General features: G+C 44.3%; 1 protein-coding gene across 1 annotated transcript in view; it reads left to right on the plus strand.

Moving 5' to 3' along the window:
* The first annotated feature begins 873 nt into the window (after positions 1-873).
* The window catches only part of LOC130473192 (complement factor H-like), a 75354-nt gene continuing 48381 nt past the window's right edge, over positions 874-27846 (plus strand). The window contains exons 1-7 of the mRNA XM_056844721.1: positions 874-937; positions 7415-7600; positions 12765-12870; positions 14784-14860; positions 16276-16470; positions 20840-21010; positions 22269-22442. Of these exons, the coding sequence (XP_056700699.1) occupies positions 874-937; positions 7415-7600; positions 12765-12870; positions 14784-14860; positions 16276-16470; positions 20840-21010; positions 22269-22442 (973 nt within the window). The remainder of the gene's footprint in view (positions 938-7414; positions 7601-12764; positions 12871-14783; positions 14861-16275; positions 16471-20839; positions 21011-22268; positions 22443-27846) is intronic.

Raw genomic sequence — 27846 nt, forward strand, 5'->3', positions numbered from 1 at the left:
TGTGTAGTTTCTTTCCCATAAAGTCAAAGTGCCCATGATGCTGTGAGGATCCTGTATCATAGAATCTGGCATCAGTCCTGCACCTCTCTTGACATGAAGCTTCATGTGCCAACACAGTGTGCATATGCTCATAGCATAACTGAGTCCATGTGCACTCTGCAATCAATAGGCTGATAGGTAGGGCTACCACTTTTATCTGGGGTGGGGGGATTATGACGTGTTTCTATGCTTTCAACAGGAGAATTTTCTGCAGAAATCAACTGGAGAAGTTATTCAAAGCAAAGAGATAAACAAGCATTATTGTCTGCTAATATTTTCAGATGAAACCACTGTTAAAGGGTTGGGCCTAACCCTAAAATCTGGTTTAAAAATTGACAAACCCTAAAATCTGGTTTAAAAATTGACAAACCCTAAAATCCTGCTGGAGTGGCAACTTGAGAGCTGAAAATCCAAACCACAGCTATAGTTCCATGGTTTTTGTATTTAAAGAACAGAGCATGAAAATGAGAGATCCTTGCCAAGAAAACACTGGGTTCCCTTAGGCAACATGTCTTTGCATTGATAGCTGAAAGAAGCAATTTTCTTGGGTTGCTGGCTGAGAGTAATCACACATGTGAAGTGGGCACAAACACAACAGGAAGGGCAGAGACGGTTGAGAAATTAGGGAAATTATTTTCTACCAAGTTTGCATAATCTTCTGTCCAGAAAGAAAGGCCTCATTATGTGTGTCGCAAGAGATTTAGGGGGAAGTGATTGAAGTGAGAGGAAATGTTTAAGCAAGGTCAGTCTTTGGAGCAGTCAGGCAAGCAAAGCATGCCTAGCAGAGAGCAAGAGAAAAAGAGGCTGCAACTATTGTAAAAAACTATTGTGATGATGTTCCATGTGCTGGGATATAGTGTTCTGCTCCTGTTATGGGTGTGCTGTGATGCACAGAATGGTAAGTCATTGCAATAAGACATTTGCTTTCAAATCGATGTAGCTGATTAGAATACATGTTAGTGCTCAAATCCTGGCTTACTAGACAGCCAGTCCAGTTGGAATCATTGGGTTCCTGATAAAACATAGGCAAAATCAGATTGTAATAAATGCAGATTAATCATCTAAACACTGTTATAACAGGTAAATGTAAATGCTTTGTCGATCTTTCAGTAGAACCCAGATTTTCATCTCACCAGATTTTCAGAGAAGGGGTTTTTGGACATAACTGAACTGTGAACAGAAAATAAAAAGGTATAAGGCGGATCAGACAACAAGAGGATCTAAATAGAAAGAAACACGAATTAGCAGCATATGTTGACACAAGAGCAGCTGTTTATTTTGGTGTGTTTTTATTTTGCAACAAAACAGAATTCTGTGCAACCTGTTAAATTTCCTTTGGGTGTACAAGTATTATGGCCAGAAACAAAGGAGAAGAAAGCTTGGGTCAGTTTGAATGTTGAGTAGAAGATGAAATTCTGGGAAGTTTGACTTGATATGGGGAAGAACAAGGGAGCAGGACCAGATGAAAATCCCTCTTCTGCAAAACTAATAAAGATAAAGGCAAAAGGTTACCCTTTTTTTGTGGCCACCGCAGATTTTGTTAGGGTATGGTGTTAGCAAGTATGTAGGCAAAACAAGTAGGTATTTTCTAAATAAGAAATTGGCGTTTTTTTAGCTGGGTGATTTTGAATGAAGATTTATTAAACTACAGCACCAAAGAAACAGAAACAAAGGATAGTTTTTGTGTTTAAAAATGCATTCCTGCTTTGGATAATGAATGGCTATACCACTTACAAATAACTCTTATTCTTTTTATGGGTAGATATTCATTGGATTTTATCTTTGCTTGCAGGTCTGTTGTCTCTTTATAATCACTTATTTTGTTTTGGGGTTGCTACTATTTTTTTACTCATGAATTTTTATTAAATGTTATGCTCTTCAATGCTTCCTGGGGGGGGGGGGTTAATTTCATGCAAAAAAGCAAGAAAAATGTCCCTGCATGGTTGTATATTTGGTTTCTCCCAGAGAAGGTCAAATGTATTCCTTAACAAACACACGTTAACAGATATGAACCTTAGCGAACATGTGTTAACAGATACGAATTTTTTTTAATCCACTGTCCTACTTTGCCAATGTGTATCTGTGAGATATAGGGTTGCTGGGTTCCCTCTGTGATTGGGAGTAGGGTTGCCAACCTCCAGGTAATAGCAGAAGATCTCCTGCTATTACAACTGATCTCCAGCCGATAGAGATCAGTTCATCTGGAGAAAATAACCGCTTTGGCAATTGGACTCTATGGCTTTGAAGTACCTCCCCTCCCAAACCCCGCCTTCCCCAGGCTCCGCCCCCAAAATCTCCCACCGATAGCGAAGAGGGACCTGGCAACCCAAATTGGGAGACCTCTTGCCAAAGCTGGCCTTCCTGCTACTGTTCAGCTGGTGCGGGGGGGGGGGGGGCGGGAGGGGGAGAAATGGGAATATAAATGCATCATATTAAAATATATCATGTAAACTTTAAAAAAATGAGCTCTATGTAACATAGATGGCGCCCAGTTTAATACTAGCTCCTATAAAAATGTTATACTGAGAAGGTTGGCCGAGGTGAAAGTCAGCAAGGCCAGTAACTTCCAGAGGGCCCACCGGCCCAAGGCCAGGAAGGCAACAGCAACAAGGATGGAGAAGGGAAAGGGTTGGAAGAGTAGGACAAGGACAAGGAGGGGGGAAAGGGGAGGGCGGCAAAGGGGCAGGGAGGCCAGCCAATCTACAAGCTGTTACTGTCCTCAGTCATATGGCTGGTGGAACATCTCCATCTTACATGCCCTGAGGAACTGGGCTAAATCTAACGTTTTCTATTAAAGCCAATGTAAGCAACTTTCATATTGATTTCTTAATATGATAGCTTCTAATATTAAAAAATCCAACATGGGGTTTTAGAATGGCACGATTCAGACAGGTTTGTTTTGCAGTTCCCAACTACGTACAGTTGATAGGAATTAAGCATACATATCAATGAAAACTGTAACCCTTTTATATTAAGAACAAGTGACACAAAGGAATAGCCTGCTGGGTAAAACCAAATCCAGTAATCCATTCCTAACCGTGGCCAGCCAGGGAGACACAGGCAAAATATTACAGAAGTCAAAAGCAAGAGCCTTTCCTATTGCGTATCCCTCCCAGCAACTGTTACTCAGCCAGCAGCTACTTTTAATTAATTTGTACAATCATTTAAACCAGCGTAGTGTAGTGGTTAAGAGTGGCGGACTCTAATTTGGAGATTGATTTGATTCCCCACCCCTCCACATGAGCGTGGACTGTAATCTGATGAACGGGGTTTGTTTCCTCACTCCTCCACATGAAGCCTGCTGCTGGGTGACCTTGGGCTAGTCACAGTTTTCTCCGAACTCTCTCATCCCTACCTATCTCACAAGGGAGAGGAAGGTAAGCAGCTTTGATACTCTTTAAAGGTAGAGAAAAGCTGTAGAGAGATAGAGAGATAGATAGAGATAGAGATAGATAGATAGATAGACAGACAGACAGACAGACAGACAGACAGACAGACAGACAGACAGATAGATAGAAAGATAGATAGATAGATAGAGCTCCAAGGAGCTCAGAACACATAGGTTTCCCTTCATTTTTTTCTTACAACAACCTTGTATGGTAGGTTAGGCTGAGAGAGCCTGACTGCCCCAAGGGCACACAAAATACTTCATGGCTGAATGGAGATCTGAACCTGGTTATTTTCAGCTGTAGTCCAATGTCTTAAGCATGGCACTACATGGGTTTAAACCACCATATCTTATTTCAGTGAATTCCATATATTAAATTAATGGTTGTCATTTTTTTTGAAGAAGTCTGTTTATGTCTGCCCTGGACCTTCTGTCAATCAGTATAATTGGATACATTTTTACTATTCCCCTCACAGTAAGACCAGATCAGTAGATTAGCCAGGGTAGCTAAATGAAATCAGCCATGGTGTGAACTTCAACAGGAACACTATTGCTAGGCAATCATGCCTTGTTTGAATTGTCTTGATTGGTCACAAGGTGAGCTCCCCTGGTGAAGTTCATGCCGAACGCAGCACTGCGTTGAGCATCTCTGAACAGTAGCCTATTGCTTTTGCAAATACAACAACAAAATTGTTTTATTTATGGGAGAAAAAGCAGTATCCCACAAACTCATAAGAACATAAGAAAAGCCATGCTGTATCAGACCAAGGTCCATCAAGTCCAGCAGTCTTTTCACACAGTGGCCAACCAGACACCTCTAGGAAGCTCACAAACAAGACGACTGCAGCGGCATCCTGCCTGTGTTTCACAGCACCTAATATAATAGGCATGTTCCTCTGATCCTGGAGAGAATAGGCATGCATCATGACTAGTATCAATTTTTACTAGTAGCCATGAATAGCCCTACCTCCACAAAAATGTCCACTCCCCTCTTAAAGCCTTCCAAGTTGGCAGCCATCACCACATCCTGGGGCAGGGAGTTCCACAATTTAACTAAGCATTGTGTGAAGAAATACTTTCTTTTATCTGTTTTGAATCTCTCACCCTCCAGCTTCAGCAGATGATCCCACATTCTAGTATTATGGGAGAGGGAGAAAACCTCTCCCTGTCCACTCTCTCCATACCATGCATAATTTTATAGACCTCTATTATGCCTCCCCTTAGCAGCTTCTTTCCAAGCTAAACAGCCCTAAGTGTTTTAACAGCTCCCCATAGGGCAGTTGCTATAGCCCCCTGATCATTTTGGTTGTTCTTTCCTGCAACTTCTTAAGCTCTGCAACATCCTTTTTAAGTGTGGTGACCAGAAATGTACACAATATTTCAAGTGTGGTCTCACCATAGATTTGTACAAGGGCAGTATGATAGCAGCAGTTTTATTCTCTATTCCTTGCCTAATTATGGCCAGCATGGATTTTGCCTTTTTCACAGCAGCTGCACACAGCTCAAGGTTGTTTGGGTCACTACATTAATCAACGTGTATAAAGCATGGAATCTCTTGCCATTTGTCCTCACTTTGCACCTGCCTAGACAGATGAGCCCTTTAAATGACTAACATTGGATAGATTTCTGCTTTTTATACCTGCATTATCAGCAGTGTCTACTCAAGAAGTAATCACAAATGCTGATCACAAGATCCACTGGGTTCATGACCAGATGCCAAAGGCACACATAGATACCTCTTTTTTTTGCCCACAAGTCACAGCTGACCTATGGCGACCCCGTAGGGTTTTCAAGGCAAGAGACATTCAAAGGTGGTTTGCCATTGCCTGCCTCCACTTCACGCCCCTGATATTCCTTGGAGGGCTCCCATCCAAATACTTGCCAGGGTCAAGGCTGAGAGTGTGTGAGTGGCCCAAGCTCACCCAGCAAGTTTCCATGGCAAGTGGTGATTTAAACTTGAGTTTCCCAGATCCCAGTCGGACACTTTAACCACAACACCACTCTGGCTCTCTAGATACCTAAATAGCAAGTCTCAATTCAAAATTCTCACATTTAATTTTTCCGCCTTTTCCTCTGTGTATTTTAAAATTGGAGGTAGTGACAGCAGACAAGCATGAGGGGGAAAGCTTCCATGAGGAAGCCATCATAATTATTGGAGAAAACAGTATCATGCAAATCAGATACAGCCAAATTCACTGGGATGTATCCAGACAGCTCACTGAATGTCATCTCTCCACTCAAGGCTAGTGAACAGGACATGGGTCAAACCTGCAGGTATTGGGTGGTGAAAAGTGTCATCAAGTCACAGCTGACTTATGACAACCCCACAGGATTTTCAAGGCAAGAGACTTTCAGAGGTGGTTTGCCACCACCTCTGTGTCACAACCCTGGTATTCCTTGGATGTCTCCCATCCAAATACTACCCAGGTCCAACCCTGTTTAGCTTCTGAGATCTGACAAGATCTGGCTATCTGAGATCTGAGAGCCAGCATGGTGTAGTGGTTAAGAGCAGTGGTTTGGAGCAGCGGACTCTGATCTGGAGAACCGGGTTCGATTCCCTTCTCCTCCATAAGAGCGGAGGAGGCTAATCTGGTGAACTGGATTTGTTTCCCCACTCCTACATATGAAGCCAGCTGGGTGACCTTGGGCTAGTCACTCTCTCTCAGCCCCACTTACCTCACAGAGTGTCTGCGGTGGGGAGGGGAAGGGAAGGTGATTGTAAACCGGTTTGATTCTTCCTTAAGTGGTAGAGAAAGTCGGCATATAAAATCAACGCCTCCTCCTCCTCCTCCTGTCCAGGTCAGGGCCTGCAGGTATTTAACCTTAACTAAATTAAGTACCCATGCAGAAGCAATTTTATAGGTATATCAGTGCTGGGGACAAACAAAAGAGAACGCCCATCAGCTCTGTATTCTACTTGTCAGTTTTCAGAACTATATGCCTTGAGTCTGTATGAGAAAGGCAGAGTACAACTGAAGTAAATAAATGAATTTACTGTAAACTTGGCCTGATCTAGCAAATCATTGCTTATATCCTTAAAACATGTAGAGACCAAAAGCAGAGGTGAACAAGTTATAGTTTTAATTGAATTTCTCAAACACTGCCCAGAGTGAAAGCATTAGAGCTGACCAATGTTATAACCACTACTACCCATCTCCAAAGAAACCACAGAACAGAAGTGAACAATTCTGAAATTATGAAAGCAAATGAATCATTCTGAAACTTGAAGATCTGGTTTTACAGACAGAATCGTAGCAGCCAATTATTCTATCATAATCTGAAGAAAAGGATTTTTTTAAAACTGCAATTTCATGCTGTTGTCCTGAAGTCATTTGCTTTTGATAGTATGCCAGCACCCTCTAGTGGGGACTAGAATAAGGGTTTAATTCCAACAGAATGCTTTAAAAAAGGAATTTCTCTAATAAAGAGAGCAGTCGTTTGTCAGCAACACTGTAAGATGATGCGACTGTGATTTCAAACCCACATAAGTAAGATCAGTGGCACATAAATCACAGAATAATGTGCGCAATTTTGTGCAATTAAAAATGCAATGTTTCATTGATTAATCAGTTAAATTTAATCAGTTATAAACCTTGTTAGAGATTCAAACATGTCCCTTTATAATGTTTTTTTTTAAAATGGTATATACAAGTGATTCCAAAAACCACAGGTGGTAGATGCTTTTTTCCCTTTTTCTCTCCCTCTTCCTCACTTCTTTCAATGAACACCTTCTGTGCATAATGCATGCATAATCTTAAATGAAGGGCATCATCCAAAATTAAACACAGCAGAAGCTTCAGGGACTGACATGGTCGGGCACTGCCGAGGCTCATGGTGCCAAATTGGAGATGCTGGGCAAATCCAATGCTTGATGGCAGTGGAGAGATCAGTACACATCAGTATACTCTGTTACTTCCCCTAGTTGGCTCTCCTTGGAAATGACATTTCTGTTAATTTTTCCCCCTTCCGAATTCTTCTCTCTTTTAGATGACTGTGGACCACCCCCTAGAAGAAATAATGAAGAGCTTGCCAACCTTTCAGACAAACAGACCTATTCACACGGTGAAGTCGTTCTCTACAACTGCCGCCCTGGGTTCATAAAACTTGGACGTATTAGAGTGCGGTGTAACAATGGAAACTGGGAAAAACTCCCGCCAAGTGTGGAATGCAGAAGTAAGTAGCCACATAAAATGTGCAATGTTCATGAAAGCAGGACACTGAAACAGTTCAGTCTTTCTGGTGATCAGCATCTATGTTTTGCTACAATATCAGAAGCTCAGAGATGAACCAGATGTTACAAGGAATGCAAGTTTGCCACCAAGTGTAATAAACTAGGGCTGTCGATTCGGTTCCATCTGACAAGAAAAACAGCCAAATTTTCCCTGATTAGGCAGTTTCTACTTTGGATAGAACCGAAGTAAAAAAAGGCGGGAAAACGACAAACCGAGCTCGGCGGACGCCGGATAAATTCGTACAAGTTCGGCGCCCCCAAAGCAGCATTCTCCTGCAGCCAATCGGTGGCCAAGCTGGGTCTTCTTCTGGCCAATCAGCCGGGGATGAGTGTATGAGCCCAGCTGCTGTGCAGCCCGGGGGGGGGGGTGAGAGAGTGTCTGTTTGTGTGTGAGAGAGATCCCCGTGGGGGGTGCGTGTGCACATTCACGGCTTTCCGTGGCTTCGGGGGGCATTTTTGGAGGTAGAGGTTACAAACTTTCAGTGTAGCTTGAGGGGACCCTTCTTGCAAGAACCCCCAAATTTTGTAAAGATTGGGTCAGGGGGTCCCGAGATTTGGGGCCTGGAAGGAGTCCCCCTAAATCACCAATTGGAATAAAGCCATTAAAAACACATCCGCAGCTTTCCACAGCTCTGGGGGGGCATTTTTGGAGGTAGATGTCCCAAACCTTCAGTGTAGCTTGAGGGGACCCTTCTTGCAAGAACCCCCAAGTTTTGTAAAGATTGGGTCAGGGGGTCCCGAGATATGGGGCCCAGAAGGGGTCCCCCCCAAAAATCGCCAATTGGAATAAAGCCATTAAAAACACATTCGCGGCTTTCCACAGCTCCAGGGGGGGGTCATTTTTGGAGGTAGAGGTCCCAAACCTTCAGGGTAGCTTTCAGGGACCATACTTGCAAGAACCCCCATGTTTTGTAAATATTGGGTCAGGGGCCCCCGAGTTATGCGGTCCCCCCCAATTGGAATAAAGCCATTAAAAACACATTCGCGGCTTTCCACGGCTCCGGGGGGGGCAGTTTTAGAAGTAGATGTCCCAAACATTCAGTGTAGCTTGGAGGGACCCTTCTTGCAAGAACCCCCAAGTTTTGTAAAGATTGGGTCAGGGGCCCCTGAGTTATGCGGTCCCCCCCCAATTGGAATAAAGCCCTTAAAAACACATTCGGGCTTTCCATGGCTCCAGGGGGGCATTTTTAGAAGTAGATGTTCCAAACCTTCAGGGTAGCTTGTAGGGACCCTACTTGCAAGAACCCCCAAGTTTTGTGAAGGTTGGGTCAGGGGGCCCTGAGTTATGCGGTTCCCCCCCCCCCATCCACCCATTGGAATGATTGGGAGCAGGCAATCCTTAATGTGCATCTAGAGAGCGGCAAATTCAAGGCAAAACCTCCCGTGCTTAAATGGCCAGAGAGAGTCTGTGTGTGTGAGTCTGCTAGAATTGTATTGGATTACTCCTGAGTCCTGACTCCCAGTCCCTGCTCCTGATGGAAGAGAAGAAGGCATCCACAATAAGACCCATTTTGGGGCTTCTCTCTATGACTTTTTTCCTGTGTGTGTGTATGTAGGGGGGAGATTCTCTCTGTGTGTGTGTGTTTGAGAGGGAGGGAGGGAGGGAGGGAGGTAGGGAGGGAGAGGGGAAGCCAAAGGGGGGTGGGTTTACCTGTTCTGCTGGGGAGTGGGCTCAATTGCCTCTGTGTGGGACTGTGCTTTCTGCTGTTTTCACTGGTTGCCAACTTCATCTGGAGTTAACTGTGGGTTAACAGAGTCTCTCTGGCTGGCTCCTATTGTTTACAATGGGCTGTGCAGCTGCTCCTGTTGTTTATTATGGGCTAGCCTGTCATTCATTTTAGTACATCCCATGCCAGTGAGTCTCTGTCTGTCTGGCCCATTCTTCTCCTTCGTTTGGAATTTGCATCTTCTGGTTCGGGGGGCTGTTCTGCTGGGGGGGCTTGATTGCCTCTGTGGAGTGTGATTTTTTTTTGGGGGGGTACCTGTCTTGGGGGGGCTTGATCTCTTTGCAAGTGGAAAGTGGCGAATGTGTTTTTAATGGCTTTATTCCAAGGGGCAGATTGGGGGGACCCCTTCCGGGCCGCATATCTCGGGACCCCCTGACCCAATCTTTACAAAACTTGGGGGTTCTTGCAAGAAGGGTCCCCTCAAGCTACACTGAAAGTTTCAGACCTCTACCTCCAAAAATGCCCCCCGCAGCCGCAGAAAGCCGTGAATGTGTTTTTAATGGCTTTAAATTGCCAAATTTATTCGCGAACTCTGAACTTAGTGCCAAATTCCATGGATCCGAATTGGGGGAGTTTGGACTTTGGCATTTCCTGAATAAAAATGGGTCTAATTTCGCCGAATCTGAATTTTACCGAATTTTTTTTTCAACAGCCCTATAATAAACCCTAGTAACTTCTATGGTTGGGGGCAACCAGAAACAAAGCTTTTTCAGTAGTGGCACTCACCTGTGGCATGCCCTTCCCCTTCAAACTCACTTTCTTCTTCTTAATTACTGTTTTCATTACAAAAGTCATAAGCAGCAAGCCATCATATATATATATATATGTGTGTGTCGATTCGGTTCATCCTAAACCAAAAAACAGCTGAATTTTCCCCAATTTGGCGGTTTCCGGTTCGGATAGAGCCAAATTTTTTAAAAGGTGGGAAAACGACGAGCTGAATTTGGCGAGATCGGGCGGGTGCCGAATTAATTCGGCACCCCGAAGCAGCATTCTCCAGCGGCCAATCGGTGGGCAAGCTGGGTCTTCTTCTGGCCAATCAGAGCAGGGATTCTCACTTTTGAAATGGCCAGAAGAGTCTAAAAAACTCCCGTCCCTCCCCTCCCGACTGTATTCATTGCCTTCCAATTTGGTGGCGGTGCTGCTGAGAGATCCGATTCCTGACTGGGCCAAGCTGCTGGTGCTTACCGGAATAGGACTGGATTTACTTCTCCTTCGTGATCCTGCTGGAAGACATTCACACCATTTGATTTTGGGTTTTTTTCTCTATACCCTTTCTCCTGTGTGTGTGTGTATGGGGGGGGAAGCAGAGTCTGTGTATGGGGGGAGCAGTTTCTGTGTGTGGGGGGGGAAGCCAAAAGGGGCTTTCGCCCGTTCCGTCGAGGGGTGTGTGCCCGCTCGCCTCTGCGGTAGTGTTTGTTCTGCTTTTGTTTTTTTGCCCCTTAGTGGCCGGCCACCCTCGCCTGGGGTTCAGTGCGGCGGTGCGGCTTGCATGAGTCTCTCTCCGCTCGGCACCCGCACCTCCTCTTGCTTGTTTTTTTTCCTGTTTGGGTTGAGCCGAGCCGTACTGGTTTGAAGGGGGGCTTCGCCCGTTCTGCAGAGGGGTGTGTGCCCGCTCACCTCTGCGGGAGTTTGTGTTCTGTTTTTAAAGTTTTAAAGTTTAAAGTTGACTCTGTGCGGCGGCTAGCAAGTCTCTCTCCGCTCAGCACCCGCGCCTCCTCCTGCTTGGTTTTTTTCCCGTTTGGGGCCAAGCTGTACTGGTTTGAGAGGGGGAGTTTCACCCATTCTGCCTGGGCATGTGTGCCCGCTCGCGTCTCTCTCTCCCTGGTTTGGGGGGGGGGGCTTCAGTTGTGTGTCCTCAGGTTTTCCCGCATTCATAAGAATTTGAATTCCAAGTATTTTCTCCAATCACTCATATGACGATTCAATATAACTCATCCAAGCAGATCTGATTCTAAATTCGATTTCAACATCCTCATTTTCAGATTAAATGTTCTCCACCAAGCCTTTGCCTCAAAAGACATCTCCCCAATCTCAGCTCTCAAAGCTATACCTGCCACACATCTTGGAGTTCCCAGAATACTGTGTAGGATTACCAGGTCCCTCTTCACCACCAGCGGGAGATTTTTGGAGTGGAGCCTGAGGAGGGCAGGGTTTGGGGAGGGGAGGGACTTCAATGCCATAGAGGCCAATTGCCAAAGTGGCTATTTTCTCCAGGTGAACTGAGATCGGCTGGAGATCAGTGGTAATAGCAGGAGATCTCTAGCTGGTACCTGGAGGTTGGCAACCCTAATACTGGGTAAGAATCTTAGTAATGGTGTATCAGTATTATCTGTAACCACACTAATCTAGACTCCTACAGCATTCAACAACTGCCCAGAAACTTTAGCATTAAATGCTTTAACTGCTGCAGGTACATATTATCCCCCAGAAGATTAATAAAATCTCAAAATAGCCTTCCCGGTACTCAAGACTGTTCTTATAACAGAATTCAAAAGCATCTTCCAAGATAGATTCACTCAAAATTCTATAAACCTGAAAAAAGCCCCAGGTTTGCAGAAAAATATGAAATATTTTAAAAAATACATTGGTGGCTTAACCTCCTCCCCCAAAAAACAGTAGAAGCAGCTCCTGTAGCTTTAAGAAATAAACGCCCTCAGAGGCCTGCGCTAGGCAACCACAACAGTATTGTCTGAGGGAGGACCAGCAACCACAAGACAACTTGCTGCTACCTGGCTTGCATGACTCACCCAGACCCAGCTGCTTGCTACTGTTCAACAGTCGACACCCCACAAAAGCCAGTGGGGTGTAATGGTTAGAGTTTCAGACTAGCATCTGGGAGACCTGGGTTCAAATCCCAATTCTGCCATGGTGCTTGGGTCAGTCACAAACAGGCAGATTAACTTACCTCACAAGGTTGTTATGAGGATAAAACAGAGGACAGGAGAATGATTTAAGCTGCTTTGGGTTCCCATTGTGAAGAAAAGCAGGGCATAGATGAAGTAAATAAATAATAAATACAGCTGGAGATGGGGGTGCAGATGAAAGGTAGGAAAATGTGGTTCCCCTACAAGCCTTTGTGGGACCCCCTCTTTGTAATGTCTACAGAGTCACCACAGTGTAATCATTAGAGAGTCAGACTACAATCTGGAGACTCAGTCATGGAAGGTCACCTTGTGTCTCTCAGCAAAACCTACCTCGCAGGGTTGTTGTGAGGATAAAATGGAGAAGAGAAGACTGTTGTACCCCGCTTTCTGTTCCCGTTGGAAGAAAAGGGGGGTAGAAATGAAGTAAATGAAAATAAATAAAGTAGTTTGGCTCCGAAACACTAACCATAAACAAGAAATTACATTACAGTTTCCTTTTCTTTAATTTCCAGAAAGGCCTTGTGGACATCCTGGAGATATCGAGTTTGGTTCTTTTGAACTCGTTAATGGAGATGAATTTGTCTTTGGCGCTCGTGTTGAGTACCAGTGTGATCCAGGGTAATTGTTCTTTTCCATACAAGTCATATTCTTAGTACAGCTGATGTTTTAAAAAGGTCAAATTTCAGCAGCATTTTTCTTACCATTTCAGAATAGCATTGTACTGTCATGATAAAATGTGTGAATGATAAAGTTTTTTGATGACAAGATTAGTGATATGACACTGGATCAAATGGATGCAGGAACGCTAGAATCGCCCCCGTTTCTGCATTCCTCCACCCTGGAGACTGATCCCAGAGCAACCCAGGCTCATTTCAGTATAAAGCACCTTAGGTAATTGACCAATTACCATAGCTGATGGGGGCAGGGCTGGGCCGGGGGAGGCATCAGCTTTCTAATTGAAACTGACCTGTGGGGGGCATCTGCTGCCTGCAAATGTATCTAGTCCTGGCAGAACCCCCCCCAAAAAGTCTGTTTCCTTTGGGATCTTCCTGCAAGACCTTAGTGAACAAACCACAGCTGGATTGCTGATTAAAATATCACAAGAAAACCAGAAGGAATCCTGGAAAGATCTGGTGAGTTGTGGTGGGTGCTTGAAACAGAGGAGACAGGTGTAAACGCCCCCCCCCCCCAAGTCAAGGTTTGCCTTTGGAGCATTTTGTTTTATTAAAACTCTTGCGTAACAGAGGACTTGCTAATGCAGGTGGAAAATCCCTCCCACCTTCTGGCAAAACTGCAACCTGAAGCTGGCCATCCTCTGATGGGTTCTTTCGGTCCATCTTTGGGTTGGACTCCTGAGGTCCTGGTCACTCATCTCCAAGGAAAAGAGGCTGCAGCTTCTGCTTCTCCGCCCCCTTCCCAGTCTTGTGGGCTCCTGTCTACAAAGGACTGAAATGCGTAAAGTTTATTTCCCCTTCGACAATATTTATTTCCCGTTTTTGTGGGTTTAGAGTATAAGGAGAACGTAATGGTACAGGTCGGAAATGAGCTGCTTGTCTTTCTTGTGCTTCTTCTCCAGCATTCAAAGAGCAAAGCTCAGTGGTCCTCGTGTCTGTGCAATAGTTTGCTAGTTTGATGGTGCTTGATTGCAAAGCAAAGTGGATGAACACACCAGGCTGCTATTTTTTTGTGTGGGTGGGTGCAGATGTGCTTAATGGGGGATATTGCTTTGGTTTGGGGTGCAAACCTTTAAGTGCAAACTTTTACAAATGTATATAAAGGCGTATGAGACATGTGTGTTTCCCCATCTAATGGTAGTGCACATCATGTACGTGCAAAAATAAAATAAAAAATTAGGGGGAAGTGGGAAAATGTCCAGCACGATTGTCCACCATGTCACAAATGATGTGACGCTCCCTCTTCAGAAAATATTGCTTTTAGGTAAAAGTGCAGACAGGATAAAACTGATTTAGGAAAACAGAAAACAACACTGTAAAGGGAGGCATGCAGACAAAAAATCGTGGAATGTGATTCCAAGCCTCACAGCTCATCCACATGGAAAAACTGGGGTAAGCAACGCATGTGAAAAAGCCATTGTTACAATCCAGATGGCTACAAGGGTGAGCTCCGTGTGTGCTCCGGAGCTTCCAAGTCCTCCTCAAAAGTAACCCATGATGGCTGGTCCTACAAACTACTCCTGCAGCTTGGATCAGTTTGATGAGTGGCTCATTATGGCTCAAGGATCAGCAGTCAGAAAAGGAAAGAAAAGAAAAATAAATACCATTTTTGTCTGTGCAAAATTGTGTGTATGCAATATAAGACACTCCTTGGATCTCAGGCGATGCCTGCTGTCATGGAGAGGGAGATTGCTGAGTGACATCAGGGAAAATTCATTACAGTTAAAATATTGCCTTTTTCTAGCAGTGATAATTTGAAGTGCAACGTATTTCAAATTATTATTACAGAATCAGCCTTTAAGACGTTGATAGCTTTTGGCATGTCAGCATTTCACTTTTCTTACCTTAAACCTTTAGATATCAGATGCTCAGCCAGACAAATTACCGAGTTTGTCGAGCAGATGGGTGGAGCAATGATGTCCCACACTGTGAAGGTCAGTGGGCTTTCAAACAAATTACACCAATATGTTCAGCTTCTTGTGCAAGTGAACTTTTCTGATATCATGCCCAAAAGTAGCACCTCAAAAAAGTTTCTTCAGAAGGGGGGGGAGAGAGACGGTGAAACTCTCCCCTTGCATGTGCAGAATTAGGGTTGCCAACTCCAGGTTGGGAAATTCTTGGATATTTGGGGGAAGAACCTGGGGAGGGAGAAGAGGGAACACAGCAAGGATGTGATGCCATGGAGTCCACCGTCTGAAGCTGCCATTTTCTCCAGGGAACAGATATCTGAAGTCTGAAAATAAGCCGTAATTCCAGGACAAATCCAGCCCCCACCTGGAGATTGGTAACCCAGTGAAGAATTGTCTTCTTCATGCAGCATTTGGCTGGATACAAGTCTTTTTCGTCTTTTAGTTTATGCTTGGCTATGAATCATTGTTCCTTGCACACACAAAAAGGTTCCAGAGCTGCTTATCTGTGAGCAGATCACCATGTGGGCTAACGATTACCGTTTCCTAGGGCTGTCAAGACTCCATTTCTGGCCATTGCTCAGAGCAGCTCAGGAAGAAAAATTTAAAAATGGCCATTGGCCCGACAGTGTGATATCACTTCTGGGGAAAACCCAATAGTGAGTCAATCTTCTCTAGGAATTGTGGAAACTCTGTGGTTTTACCATAGACTTCCCAGTGATTCCTAGGAAATCGGGATGTCACATCCAAGTTTTTCCCGGAAGTGATGTAACAAAATTAGAGATGGTAGGCCCTCTCATGTACCTCCTCCCTGTCTCCTGCTGGTTGCAAGGCAACCCTACTATTTCCCTTACTTATCCTGCGTCTTAGGCTTGGAATTCCTTCACTCTAGCAGCCATTGCCTGCAATGGAAGAACCATGTGTACCTTTCCATATGCAGATCCAGTTGTAGCTCTCCAGAGCAATGCCCACATCTGGCATTCAAAAGTATACTGCCTCCATATATAACCTATTTTTTAGCTATTGCAGCTCATAGGATAGGTCTCCATGAGGTTTAGTAGCCTTGTTTTGTAAACACCATCTAATCTTTGGTAAAGAGTTCCATAATTTGGATCTATATACAAGATACTTAGCTGATAATGCTGAACTCTGAAATACATGATGTTCAGTTGATTACTCCTTAAGGCTTCCTACCGAGTTCTTTGTATAACTCTTTGCTCTACCCAAGCAAGTTTAGCCATCATAGGTCTGTTCCCATAAACATGTATACAGGTACACACGTGGCAACTTTGTTGTTGGACTAAGGTGGCATCATTGAGCTGATCTTTTTGTTGAGAGTTTTAGTGATTCACTGATGCACCTTGGATGTTTTCGTTTGTTTATTTTTAACCTTTTAACAATGACTTGATAAACCTTATGCAACCTTGTTACTTGTTTTACAGTAAAGAAATGTTTCCCAGTAAAGCCACCAGAAAATGGGAGGATTCTTATGAGTGGAATACATGGGTTGGACCAAGATTATATATTTGGACAGGCATTACGATTTGAATGCAATCCAAAATTCAAAATGGTGGGAGCCAAACAAATTGTTTGTGCAGATGAGGGACAGTGGAATCCAGATGTACCAACATGCAAAGGTGAGAGCAAAAGAAACCCTCCCTTCCATTTAACGTAGTATTACAGCTTTCTTGGAGATCATCATTGTCGTCACCACTGAACTGTTCCATTTAAGCCTCCCTTTAGATATAAACTTACTGTTGTTGGGTCCCACAGGAGCTCCCATGCTTCAAAAGAACGTTTTTTTTTTCTACCTACATGTGCAGCCTGTCACGTCGCAGTAAGCCATCATGCTTGCAAAGCCTGGAGAGTTCTCCTAGGGAGAGAAGGCAGACTTAAATGGTACCAAGGTTCCTCCCCGCCCCTTCATTCTTGTGACTGTTGTAGATAACATGAACATATTCAAAGAGCCCTCATTGCTAGATGAGGCAAAAGGTCTATCTTGTCCAGTATCTAGTTCCCAAAAGCAGCCAACCAGATGCCCCACAAAGTGTATGCTCTTTGCTCAGAGGTTACTCAGAGTTTACCTGTCATGACTAGTAGTCATTTATAGTGCTATTTTCTATTAACTGGTTTAAGCTTGTAAAGCAATCTTTATTGGCGGGGGGGGGCATCAAGTCACAGCTGACTTATGGTGACCCCACAGAGTTTTCAAGGCAAGAGACATTTAGAGGTGGTACACTGTCTACCTCGGTGTCACAACCCCGGTATTCCTTGGAGGTCTTCCATCCAAATACTAGCCAGAGCTGACCCTTCTTAGCTTCCAAGTTCTGATGAGATCAGGCTAGCCTGGGGCTATCCAGGTCAGGGCTAAAGCCATTGAAGAGGGTCTGTGCCTTTCAAATGACTAGGCCAGGGGTCGGCAAACTCATTAGTCAAAAGAGCCAAATATCAACAGTACAACGATTGAGATTTCTTTTGAGAGCCAAATTTCTTAAACTATATAAGTAGGTACACTGTTTATTAACTTAATAAACTTCAATTAAAGTTTTAAGTCTTAATTAAACTATAGGTCCACTGAATAAAACTTGATATCCTACTTAATAGTGATCTTATTTATTGATAAAAATTAAATTGTAAGTCCCTGCCATTTCCCCCTCCCAGTCCAGAGTCCTCATCTGGAGGCCTGGTCTACCACCATAAAAGCCTATTGGTAGACCTGGCCTCCGGCTGAGTCCCATTGGGAGGCCATGTCTACCCATTGGCTTTCTTGGCAGTAGACCTGGCCTCCGGAGGCCCATAGAAGCCAATTGGTAGATCTGGCCTCTGAAGGGGGACTTTTTCCCCTCCTCGGAGCCCAGGTCTACCAACAAGAAAGCCAATGGGTAGACATGGCCTCTGAGGAGGGAAAAAAGTAAGTAAGGTATCCATAAAATTGAATCATGACAATGACTGACAAACACTGTACATTTTCCCCATCTGCATTCTCAAAACTCTGCAGGGGGGCTTATTGTTGAGTTGTGCATCTGAGTGGCAAATCCAAGGCAAAACCTCCCATTCATAAATGGCCAATAACCCCCCCACCATGCAGAGTTTTGAGAATCTGGATGGGGAAAATGTGCATGAATCAAACATGGCCAGTTCTGCTGGGGGTCCCCACTGGGGAGAAAGGGGGGTATGAATGAAGTTGATTAATGCAAGAGTATCATTGTCTACTATACTCTTCTTCCTTCATTCTGTTCTCCTCCTTCTGTGAGATGCCTTCATTTCTCTCTCCCTGTTTCTAACCCCCCACTTATTTGGGCCACGGCTGCTTCTCATCCCTGGTTAGCAACTTAGATCTCAACCTCGGGGTGGGGGGAGGAGGCGGCGTCTTTGCCTTTCGGGGGGGAGTGACAGCGGCGGCGGCCCGGTGCCCACCTGAGAAGCTCCCATTGATGGTGAAGCCAAAGGTGGGCTGCTGGTGGGTGCCGTCCAGGTGCTGGGTGCCGTAGAGGGGCGACTGGCGGATGGGCACCTGGGAGGCGGCCACGGCAGTGGTGTAGGTGCCGTGGAAGGTGCCAAAAGCATCGGGCGGCTGGATGACCATCCGGGAGCCCAGGTTGTTCTGCCACATGCCCAACAGGTCGGCCTGCCGGGGCGAGGAAGGGCGCGCTCAGCCCGGGCGGGAGGGCTGCAGGTTGTCCCGGGACGGAGGCCGTGGGAGACGCTCACCACCACCGCTCGGAAAGGGTGCTCGACAGAACCGGGGGGGCTGGAATGCCCCTGGCTGAGGGGCCCCCGCCCCAGGGTAGCCCTTCGAGGCCACCAGCTGGGGAGAAGGGCCCGTAAGCCCCGTCAAGTTTCACCCCGCGGTGGCTGGCTGGCGGGCTGCTGCGGCAGCCGCCCCTCTAACCCCCCCCCATGCCCCCGGCCAGGGAAACAAGGCCAGTGCCGAAGAAGCGGCAACCAGGGCGGCGCAGGCCCCAGCTGCCGCCGTGAAGGCACGGGTGGAAGACATCCACCCCACCCAACAGCTGACAGGCGGGCGGGCCTGGGGCTAGAATTACAGCACTGCACGCCCGCCACCACGGGGCAAGGAGGAGACGGAGGCTTCCGCCTCCCAGCCATTTGGGGAATTTTCGGGAGGGAGATTGAGGGCGGGGGTGGGGGAGGGACATCTCGGGCTGAGAGGATAAGAGAGAAAAACCGCCACAGCCTCCCCCATCTGAGGTGGAGGGACGGGGCAGAGCTCAGCCGACGGACGGGGAGACTGACGGGGGGACTGACGGGGGGACGGGGAGCCACACTCAAGAGCCGCATGCGGCTTGGGAGCTGCAGTTTGCAGACCATTGTTCTAGGCTCTTAGAATGGACCACTTCCTGAGAAGTGATATGTTATCTCATTCAGCCAGTCACCTACTAAGCAGGACTCTACTTTACCTACTTTAAAAAAGCAAGTCTTTTTATTGATGTACTTCCAGTAAAAATGTATATATGTATGTATATGCAAGTATTACAATGTCTTACATTCAATGACAATGTATTCAACAAAAGCAAGCAAGTTCTACATACTATTCAGTTTTAAAATCCAACTCTTAAAATATAACAGTCAAATAAGTCTGAATTAGTTCAAAGTATCTATTTCACATTCTAGAGCCATACATACCGACACACCTTCTTCTGAGACACTCTGAGAGAGGTCTGAAATCTAGCCCTTTCCTTGCCTCTATTTATACAGTTTCAATCACCTTGAGAAGGAGTTGAAAAATTGGCTTAGTCCACACCCTTAGTTCTACACATTAAGAACACACAAAGGCCCTGATTCCTTAGAAGAAAATATAGCTACCGTGGCATAAAAAAATTAAAACTCCAGGAATGCTGTTGTACTCCTGCAGAAAGGCAATAAAAATAAATATTGACAGAACAAACATTTTTTCTTCATGGTAAGCAAGTTTTTAAAAATGTTTTGAAATACTTTACATAACTTTTATTTTCACTTGTTTTTAATCACTCCAAGAAGAGTACACTGTGGGTCATGCAAATTGATGGGCTGGTCGATACCAGCTGTGAATAAAATAGGACATAGAAAATAATTAAGATGTATTTAATACCATGGAAATAAAAATGTATTGGCTTTTTTATGCAATAGTGTCTAGTGGGGAGGCAAAATAAAAATTAAAATATCTGTTTCTCCCAAAGGACAAAATATGTATTGTTTTCAGAACTTCATTTTTAGGCTACCTTCATGAGAACAGGTAAAGACTGTCAGATTCTGACATTATCAGCGGCACTCCTGTACCAATTCTGGTAATTCAGAAGTCCCAAACTCAGAAAGAAATTAAACAGAAGAAAATTCTATTACCTGCTACCCTCCAAAAATAAAATCACTGAGTCACATAAGCCCTCTTGGAAGACAAGATGACAGCAAAATGTAACTTACTGCTGCTCTGTAATAGCTCAGCACTTTAAGTATTATCTCAGTAATCTTTACATAAAGCCTGTAGGCCGTTCTTAAATCATCTCCATAGTATTCCTGTTTTGATTATAATCTTCAAATGCTGTCTAATGGTTTGGGGAATGCACTAAACATAACACAGTCGGCCATGGTTGGTACACTATATCTTTTAAATTTATTATTCATTAATTAAAATGTTTATACCCCACCTTTCCTCGTGGTTCAGGGCAGCGGCAAAAGAAAGACTAAAGCTGAGACAGAGTGGCTGACAACAAATTTGGAATGTAGTCAACTGTTGTCACAGTTGCAAACAGAGTCAAGAGATCTCAAAAGACATAGAGAAGAGATCAAGGAAGTGTGGCATCACATCATTTCCTATAACAAACCGCAAGTAACTTGGGTAGTTCAGTGAATCACCAGAAACTCGATGGTAAAACCACAGTTCACATTCTGAGCCTGTGAATTACAAGCTTCTGAATTATGGCAACACTGAATTGAATGCATTCCTAGCTGAGCTGGAAAAGTATTGCTACCTCCTATCAATAAGGTATTTTGTTTATATTTTTTCAATAGAAATAATCTGCACATCAGGAAATATAGCAAATGGGTATATAACGTCGCTAAAGGATGTTTATAAAGAAGGTGATCAATTACAGTTTGACTGTCATGATGGATATAAACCTGTTGACAGATCTGTTGCAGTATGCAGTGAGAATGGATGGAATACAAGGCTTGAGTGTACAGGTCAGTACGGTTTAGGGTTGCCAGCTCCAGGCTGGGAAATACCTGGAGATTTTGGGGGTTGAGGGCGGGGTTTGAGGAGGGCGGGGTTTGAAGAGGAGAGGGACGTCAATGCCATGGAGTCCAATTGCCAAAGCGGCCATTTTCTCCAGGGGAACTGATTTCTATTGCCTAGAGATCAGTTGTAATAGCAGGAGATCTCCAGCCATGACCTGGAGCTTGGCAACCCTAGTATGTTTCCATTTTCTAGGGCTGTAACACAGAGACAGTTTCCGTCTTACTGGAAAACTGACAGCTTGAGCTTGCAAGAGCTCTTGTTTTAGGAAAGCCACCTTTTACTTGCTCCTTTTCCTTCTAGCATTATTTCTATGGAATAACTCTCATCACGCCTCTGGGTTCATTAAAGTCTGGCCATTTATGCATGGTAATTAGCAGCATGTTCCAGGGTGAATTGCCCTGTATATTTTTTTGAATTTTTCATGCTGAACCATCATTCCAGAAGTGACTGCAAAGCCGGCCCATACCTGCTTCGCATTACTTAAGAGCCCCTTTAACATGACCTTTGGTGTTTGCTCCGCCCCTGCCATGAAGAATCCCTTGAAGGAACCATGCAAAACAACAGTGACGCGTTAGCTATGCACATCCTAATGGCTATGCAAACGGGAACAAAGGAGCAGGCGGGTGGAGGTGGAATTTCTCCTTTTGCGCTGGGACCATAAATAGGCATTTTTAAAGTCACATTTTAAAAAAGAGCTGCGAGCAAGCATCAGAATTGACCATGCATATAAATGGCCTCTGCCTTCCTAACTTCTAACATATGATCTCCCCTGGCTCCCGACAACAAAACCAATTCTAGGGGAAATTCATAGATAATAGATGGATAAGATAATGTAAAAGTGTAATTATTCATTAACAATTCATGGAGGTCAACACAATTTATTCTGTTGTGTAAAGTGCAGTCAAGTCGCAGCCAACTTATGGTGACCCCTTTTCGGGATTTCATGGCAAGAGACTAACAGAGGTGGTTTGCCAGTGCCTTCCTCTGCACAGCAACCCTGGTATTTCTTGATGGTCTCCCATCCAAATACTAACCAGGGCTGACCCTGCTTAGCTTCTGAGATCTGCAGCCAGTGTCTTAGGAGGACTAAAAAACCATTTATGTATCACATGTTACGTAGTGGTGACACTATGATGACTAGTAAGACCCAAGCATGAAACTTTGTGAAAGATTTCTCTTGACTAAACACCAATTCCTCTGCAGAAATCGTATGCTCACGTCCAGAAGTCAATAATGGCAGAGTCAATCCTCACCAGCAACAGTACTCATCTGAAGAAACAATACAGATAGAGTGTGATCCTGGTTATGAGCCTGAAAGACGGGAAGCAACTTCCAAATGCACCAAGAATGGCTGGCTACCACAACCAAAATGTCTTTGTAAGTAGTTTCCACCCTTGCAGTGATCTCTTCAGAGTCAAATGCTGAACAATCAATTGTAGGTAAACACAGACCACTTCAGTCCTCAAATTCAAAGCCCATTATTAAATCAGGTATGACAGGATGGGTATGAAGTTGTAATATATATCACTGGGAATTTTATCTGTTACAAGAATCCTTTACGGACACAGAGATTTTTAAAGAGACCTATGGGATTTCTCTCAGCTCCCCCACTGAAGTTAGGAGTGTGCGTGGAGAAAAAGTTCATTATCATTCTGGATACAGCCTTTGAGGGATACATTGTTCTTACATCTTACATTATTCTCCTCTCCTCCATCTAAACCTCAAAATAATGCTGTGAGGTGGGTTAGGCTGAGAGTGTATTACTGACCCAACGTCACCCAGCAAGCTTCCATGGCAGCGTGGCAATTTGAGCCGGAGCTTCCCAGATTCTATTCTGACACTTTGACCGCTACATCATACTGGTTCTCATACACCAAACTAGCTCCATTGGGAACAGTGGAATAGGTCTGAAGGCCCGTTGGATATAATGGGAGCCACAAATGCTAAATGATTTACATAGTCTCCATTGGAATTAGGGTTACCAACCTCCAGGTGGTGGCTGGAGATCTACTGGGATTACAACTGATCTCCAGTAATGAACTGTGAGAGATCAGTTCACTGGAGAAAGTGGAAGTTTTGGAAGTTGGACTTTATGACATTATACTTAATTGGAGTGCCTCCCCCTCCCCAAACCCCACCCTCCTCAGGCTCCACCCCCAAAATCTCCAGTTATTTCCCAACTCAGAGCTGGCAACACTAATTGAAACACATTACAGCACATAAAAGCTGCAATAAAAATGTGGAATGGATTTTGAGAAGCCTGCCCTAAGACTGGAATTATGGTCTCTGGGCCCAGATACTGCTTTAGGACTGGAGTGGCATTCCCCAGAGTGGAATGATGGCCCCTGGGACTGGAATCAGTGCTCTGGAGGCTGTCATTCCAGTCCCAGAGAAGTTTATATGGTTCCAGAGATCATCATTCCACTCTGGGGGCTGTCATTCCAGGCCCAGGGCAGCATTCTTTCAATCCTTTCCATATTTTCATTGCATCCGGCATGATGTAGTGGGGTTTTTTAAATTAAATTTTATTAACATTGCAGACTAAATCAATTTCCATCAATCCAAGAATGGTGTAGTGGTTAAGAGTGGTGGTTTGGAGCGGTGGACTCTGAACTGGAGAACCGGGTTTGATTCCCCACTCTTCCACAAGAGCGGCGGAGGCTAATCTGGTGAACTAGATTTGTTTCCCCACTCCTGCACACAAAACCAGCTGGGTGACCTTGGTTGGGCAAGTTACAGCTCTGTTAGAGCTCTCTCAGCCCCACCTACCTCACAGGGTGTCTGTTGTGGGGAGGGGAAGGGAAGGTGATTGTAAGCCGGTTTGAGTCTCCCTTAAGTGGTAGAGAAAGTCGGCATATAAAAACCAACTCTTCTTCTTCCTCCTCTTTATGTGCTGTAATGTATTCTAATATGGCAAGATTTCCGGAGCTGGATTTCAAACACAAAGACCCAAAGCCAGTTTTCTGGAAGAACAAGGATTTATTTCAAACAGCTGTTTGAGTCTCCAAACTCTGCCCTCAGAAATATTCAAAGTGGAGTTTGGAGCACCTTGCAAAAGTGGGTTTAGACTTTTATAACCTTTGGTCAGCTCATTATACATCTTCTAAAATACGTCACTTATACATTATACTGATCATTGGTTTACAACTTCTCTGCTAACTCATTGGTTGATTAATATATAATTCATTTGTTAATTGGCTTACTCATACAGATATTTCATTGGTAAATCATAAAGCAACAATAACATGATTGGTTAGATTAACTGTGTATAGAGTCCATTGTTAAAACACCTGGCATTTTATCTAGCTGCCCTCCCTAAAAGTTCCCTGGCGTCTCGTCTGCTTTGAGTAACTTTTCTCTTGTTTTTCAACCTTGGGCTGACTTGGATAATAACTCTTCTTTTCCTTGCCTTCTTTGTTTGTTCATGAACTAAATATATTTCCCTGGCCCCCTCCTTTGGAGTTCAGTAATTTTCCAAAAGGCCTACTGATTTTCTAAAATCCTGCTACCTCAATTCTAATGGAGCTTGTATGAGTCAATTGGCATTCCTTGGTCCCATTATATCTAATGGGCCCTCAGGTGGCCGGCCTCTCCTATTGTTCCCAATAGGCAATCTTGTCATTCATTTTAGTACATCCCTTCCTTCACAGATCTCCTCCCCACCCCCACCCCACTTCTCATAAATCCACCATTATTTCCTTCGGGGGACTTTCAGGGAGGCGGGAGTGGCGGTTTTTCAACAAAATAATATCAAAATTGCACAAGAGTGGGTTCTCCCTGTCCTTTAAAGAACCCCAAGTTTTGATCAAATTGGATCAGGAATTGGGGAGGATGGACCAGCAGTTACATGATGCACTATTGAACAGTAGCAAATCAGTAGCACCACCAGCAGAAATTAGTGTCAGACTATGATCTGGGAGACCCAGGTTCTAATCCCCACTCTGCATTGGAAAGTCTCTGAGTGACCTTGGGCCAGTCACACACTCTCGGCCTAAATGACTTCATTAGGAAGAAATCCAATGTAGGTGTACTCAAAAGTAAGTCCCAGAAGGAAAAGCACATGGGTGGGGTCAATATATTTTTATTGTGTGTGTCCACTTTTTTGTTGTTATTATAGGAAGTGCCCATCCCACAAAACCCCAAAAGATCCCTAAAATAGGATTTGCTAAATGTGTGTCTTTGATTCACAAAACAGTAATTGTCAATCTTGAATCCTCTTTTGTCTTCTGCTCGATTTGAAAATGGCTCTACTGTTGTGAACAGAAACTGTGATCGCTTATTTATTTATTTGCTTTTATTTATAGTTCTCCTTTGTCATGCGTGGACATGCTCACTTTTATGAAGAATTCTCAGCTGCTTCTTTTGTGTGTATATTAACAGACGCATGTTCACCATGCTGGGGTGGGGAAGGCAGCATGTTTGCTGGTTGGCTACCGTGGGAACAGACTGCTGGATGGGATGGGCCTTGATCTGATCCAGCATGGCTTTTCTTATGTTCTTATGTTCTCAGAATCCGCATGAAGCGTCCTTTGCCATTCATTTGTTCACAAAGTCAAGATTTCTCCCATAAATGTTCTGAGTCCTTGTATTTTTTTAAATAAAACTAATTTACATTTGGGTATATGTGAAATTTGCAATCATGTTAATTAATTGATTCAGGACTTGCAGGGGCCAACATATAGTCCTGTAGATCACAGACGCATTTGAAAATTATCTTTCCTTCTTCCTTCCCATTCACTTTCTGCAGCCCCTTCTTGATTAAGCTAAGTCTGTTTTTTGTTTTCACTAGCCTCTCTCCTCTTTATCTGCCATTCCCTTGTACATCCTTCCTTCTTTATCCTTCCCTGGGTTCCATCTTCTACATGTGGTGCCGCCCTAATCAAGTGAAGGAAAATGATCTTGAAGTGGAATACTGTTGTCTTTGACTCAAATTTTTCTCTCTCATCCAAAGCAAAACGCTGCAACTATCCTGAGGCAGAGAATGTACAACTATATAGAAGCTATGGGACTTACAGAGAGAATTACTTTCCAAAAAGGGAGGGAGAGTACATTTACTTCGGATGCAGCAATGGCTTCTTGCCAGCAAATAAAGAGAACCGCTGGATCCTTACAAGCTGCACCAAATCTGGATGGGATCCAGAACCAAAATGCTTTAGTAAGTAAATGTTTTCATTGTGTTTTTCCTTTTTATACAACTAGGAATCAAAATGATTATGTATTACAAAAATTCTTGCGTGTAGGGTTGCCATCCTACAGGTACTAGCTGGAGATCTCCTGCTATTACAACTGATCTCCAGCCAACAGAGATCAATTCACCTGGAGAAAATGGCCGCTTTGGCAATAGGACTCTATGGCATTGAAGTCTCTCCTCTCCCCAAACCCTGCCCTCTTCAGGCTCCACCCCCAAAACCTCCCACCAGTGGTGAAGAGGGGCCTGGCAACCCTACTTGTGTGCCATTTTAAACTAGTACCACTGAAAGAGAAGAAAAGCATTACAAATACCTGAGGTGGCAGTTTGTAAGGCTCATTTCACACATTCCATAGAAACAAACCCTAAACCTTTAGTTCTTCAGTGTCTGCTGAAGACTTTTTTAGGTTTATGCCTGCAAATGGTAATTGAGACGGCTGGTGAGTTTTTCATGTAAATATACTCAGAATTAGCTGTCACTCCTAGCTAAGAACCCACTCAAATGGTTGCATCCACATGGCCAGGGCTCTGTTTCCCTGACATTGCTGCTGTGAATGCGTATGCAGTGGCAAAGGAGTCATCAAACAGGAGTTTTGTGAAAAAGTTTCCTCCATCAATTGCCACTTCCCCTTAATTTTTCTCCTAGAGCACCACTGGAAGGCTTTTTTTGGAGGGCTTTTTAAAAGTTGGTAATCACTGTGCTGCTATAGCACAATGGCATTATAATGACCTCGTGCAATGATTTACTAGTTCCTCAAAATACTTGTCTCTTACTAAAAATAAATATGTCTTCACCTCTTCTTTGCTGAAGTGATATAAGGGGATAGGTGGCTTTCCCCTTATATCAGTACAATGAAAAGGATGAGGTTTTTTTTAAAAAAATTATACCTGAGAATTCATAGGAACTAGCAGATAATTGCAATAGATCGTTATAACATTATTCTATAACAGCAATTGCTGGTTTTCTTTTTTACAAAGCCCCAAAAGCTCTCTACTTCTGTGTGCAGCTGTAGAAGTCTAGAGGAGAATGGCAGCTGAGACAAGGACGATGAGCCAATGTGGGTAGAAACTTCTAAAAAGTGCACCTTCCCATCTCATCCAGATGGCTTGTTAACACACTTGGGCTGTATTCTTTCCAGAAAGATCTACCAAGACAGGTTTGAGAAAGACTGTACCAAATATAGGGAAAGCCAGGAAAGCAGATGATTAGAGGATGTTATTTGGATGATAAAATATATCTGCCACAGTTTAGAAGCCATGGCAGAGAAAAACCACCTTGTGAATGCCATGAAGTTAACATTTGCTTTCTTGGAATCTGGAACAGCTATACCGTATATACCCATGTATAAGCCGACCCGCGTATAAGCCGAGGTGCCTAATTTCTCCCCCAAAATGGGGAAAAATTAGGCACCCGCGTATAAGCCGAGGGTTGGCTTATAACCCCTCCCCCCCCCGCAGACTTACCTGACAGGGCTCCCGGCGAAGGCGGTGGTGGCGGCGGAGGGCCCCCTGCAGGAGGCTTCCAGGGCGGGGGGAGCCAGGTGCGCCCGGCAGCAGGCTTCCCCTGGCCCTTCCAGGGCTGGGGGAGCCAGG

Source organism: Euleptes europaea, chromosome 2 (genome assembly GCF_029931775.1).
Source record: "Euleptes europaea isolate rEulEur1 chromosome 2, rEulEur1.hap1, whole genome shotgun sequence".
NCBI lineage: Eukaryota > Metazoa > Chordata > Lepidosauria > Squamata > Sphaerodactylidae > Euleptes > Euleptes europaea.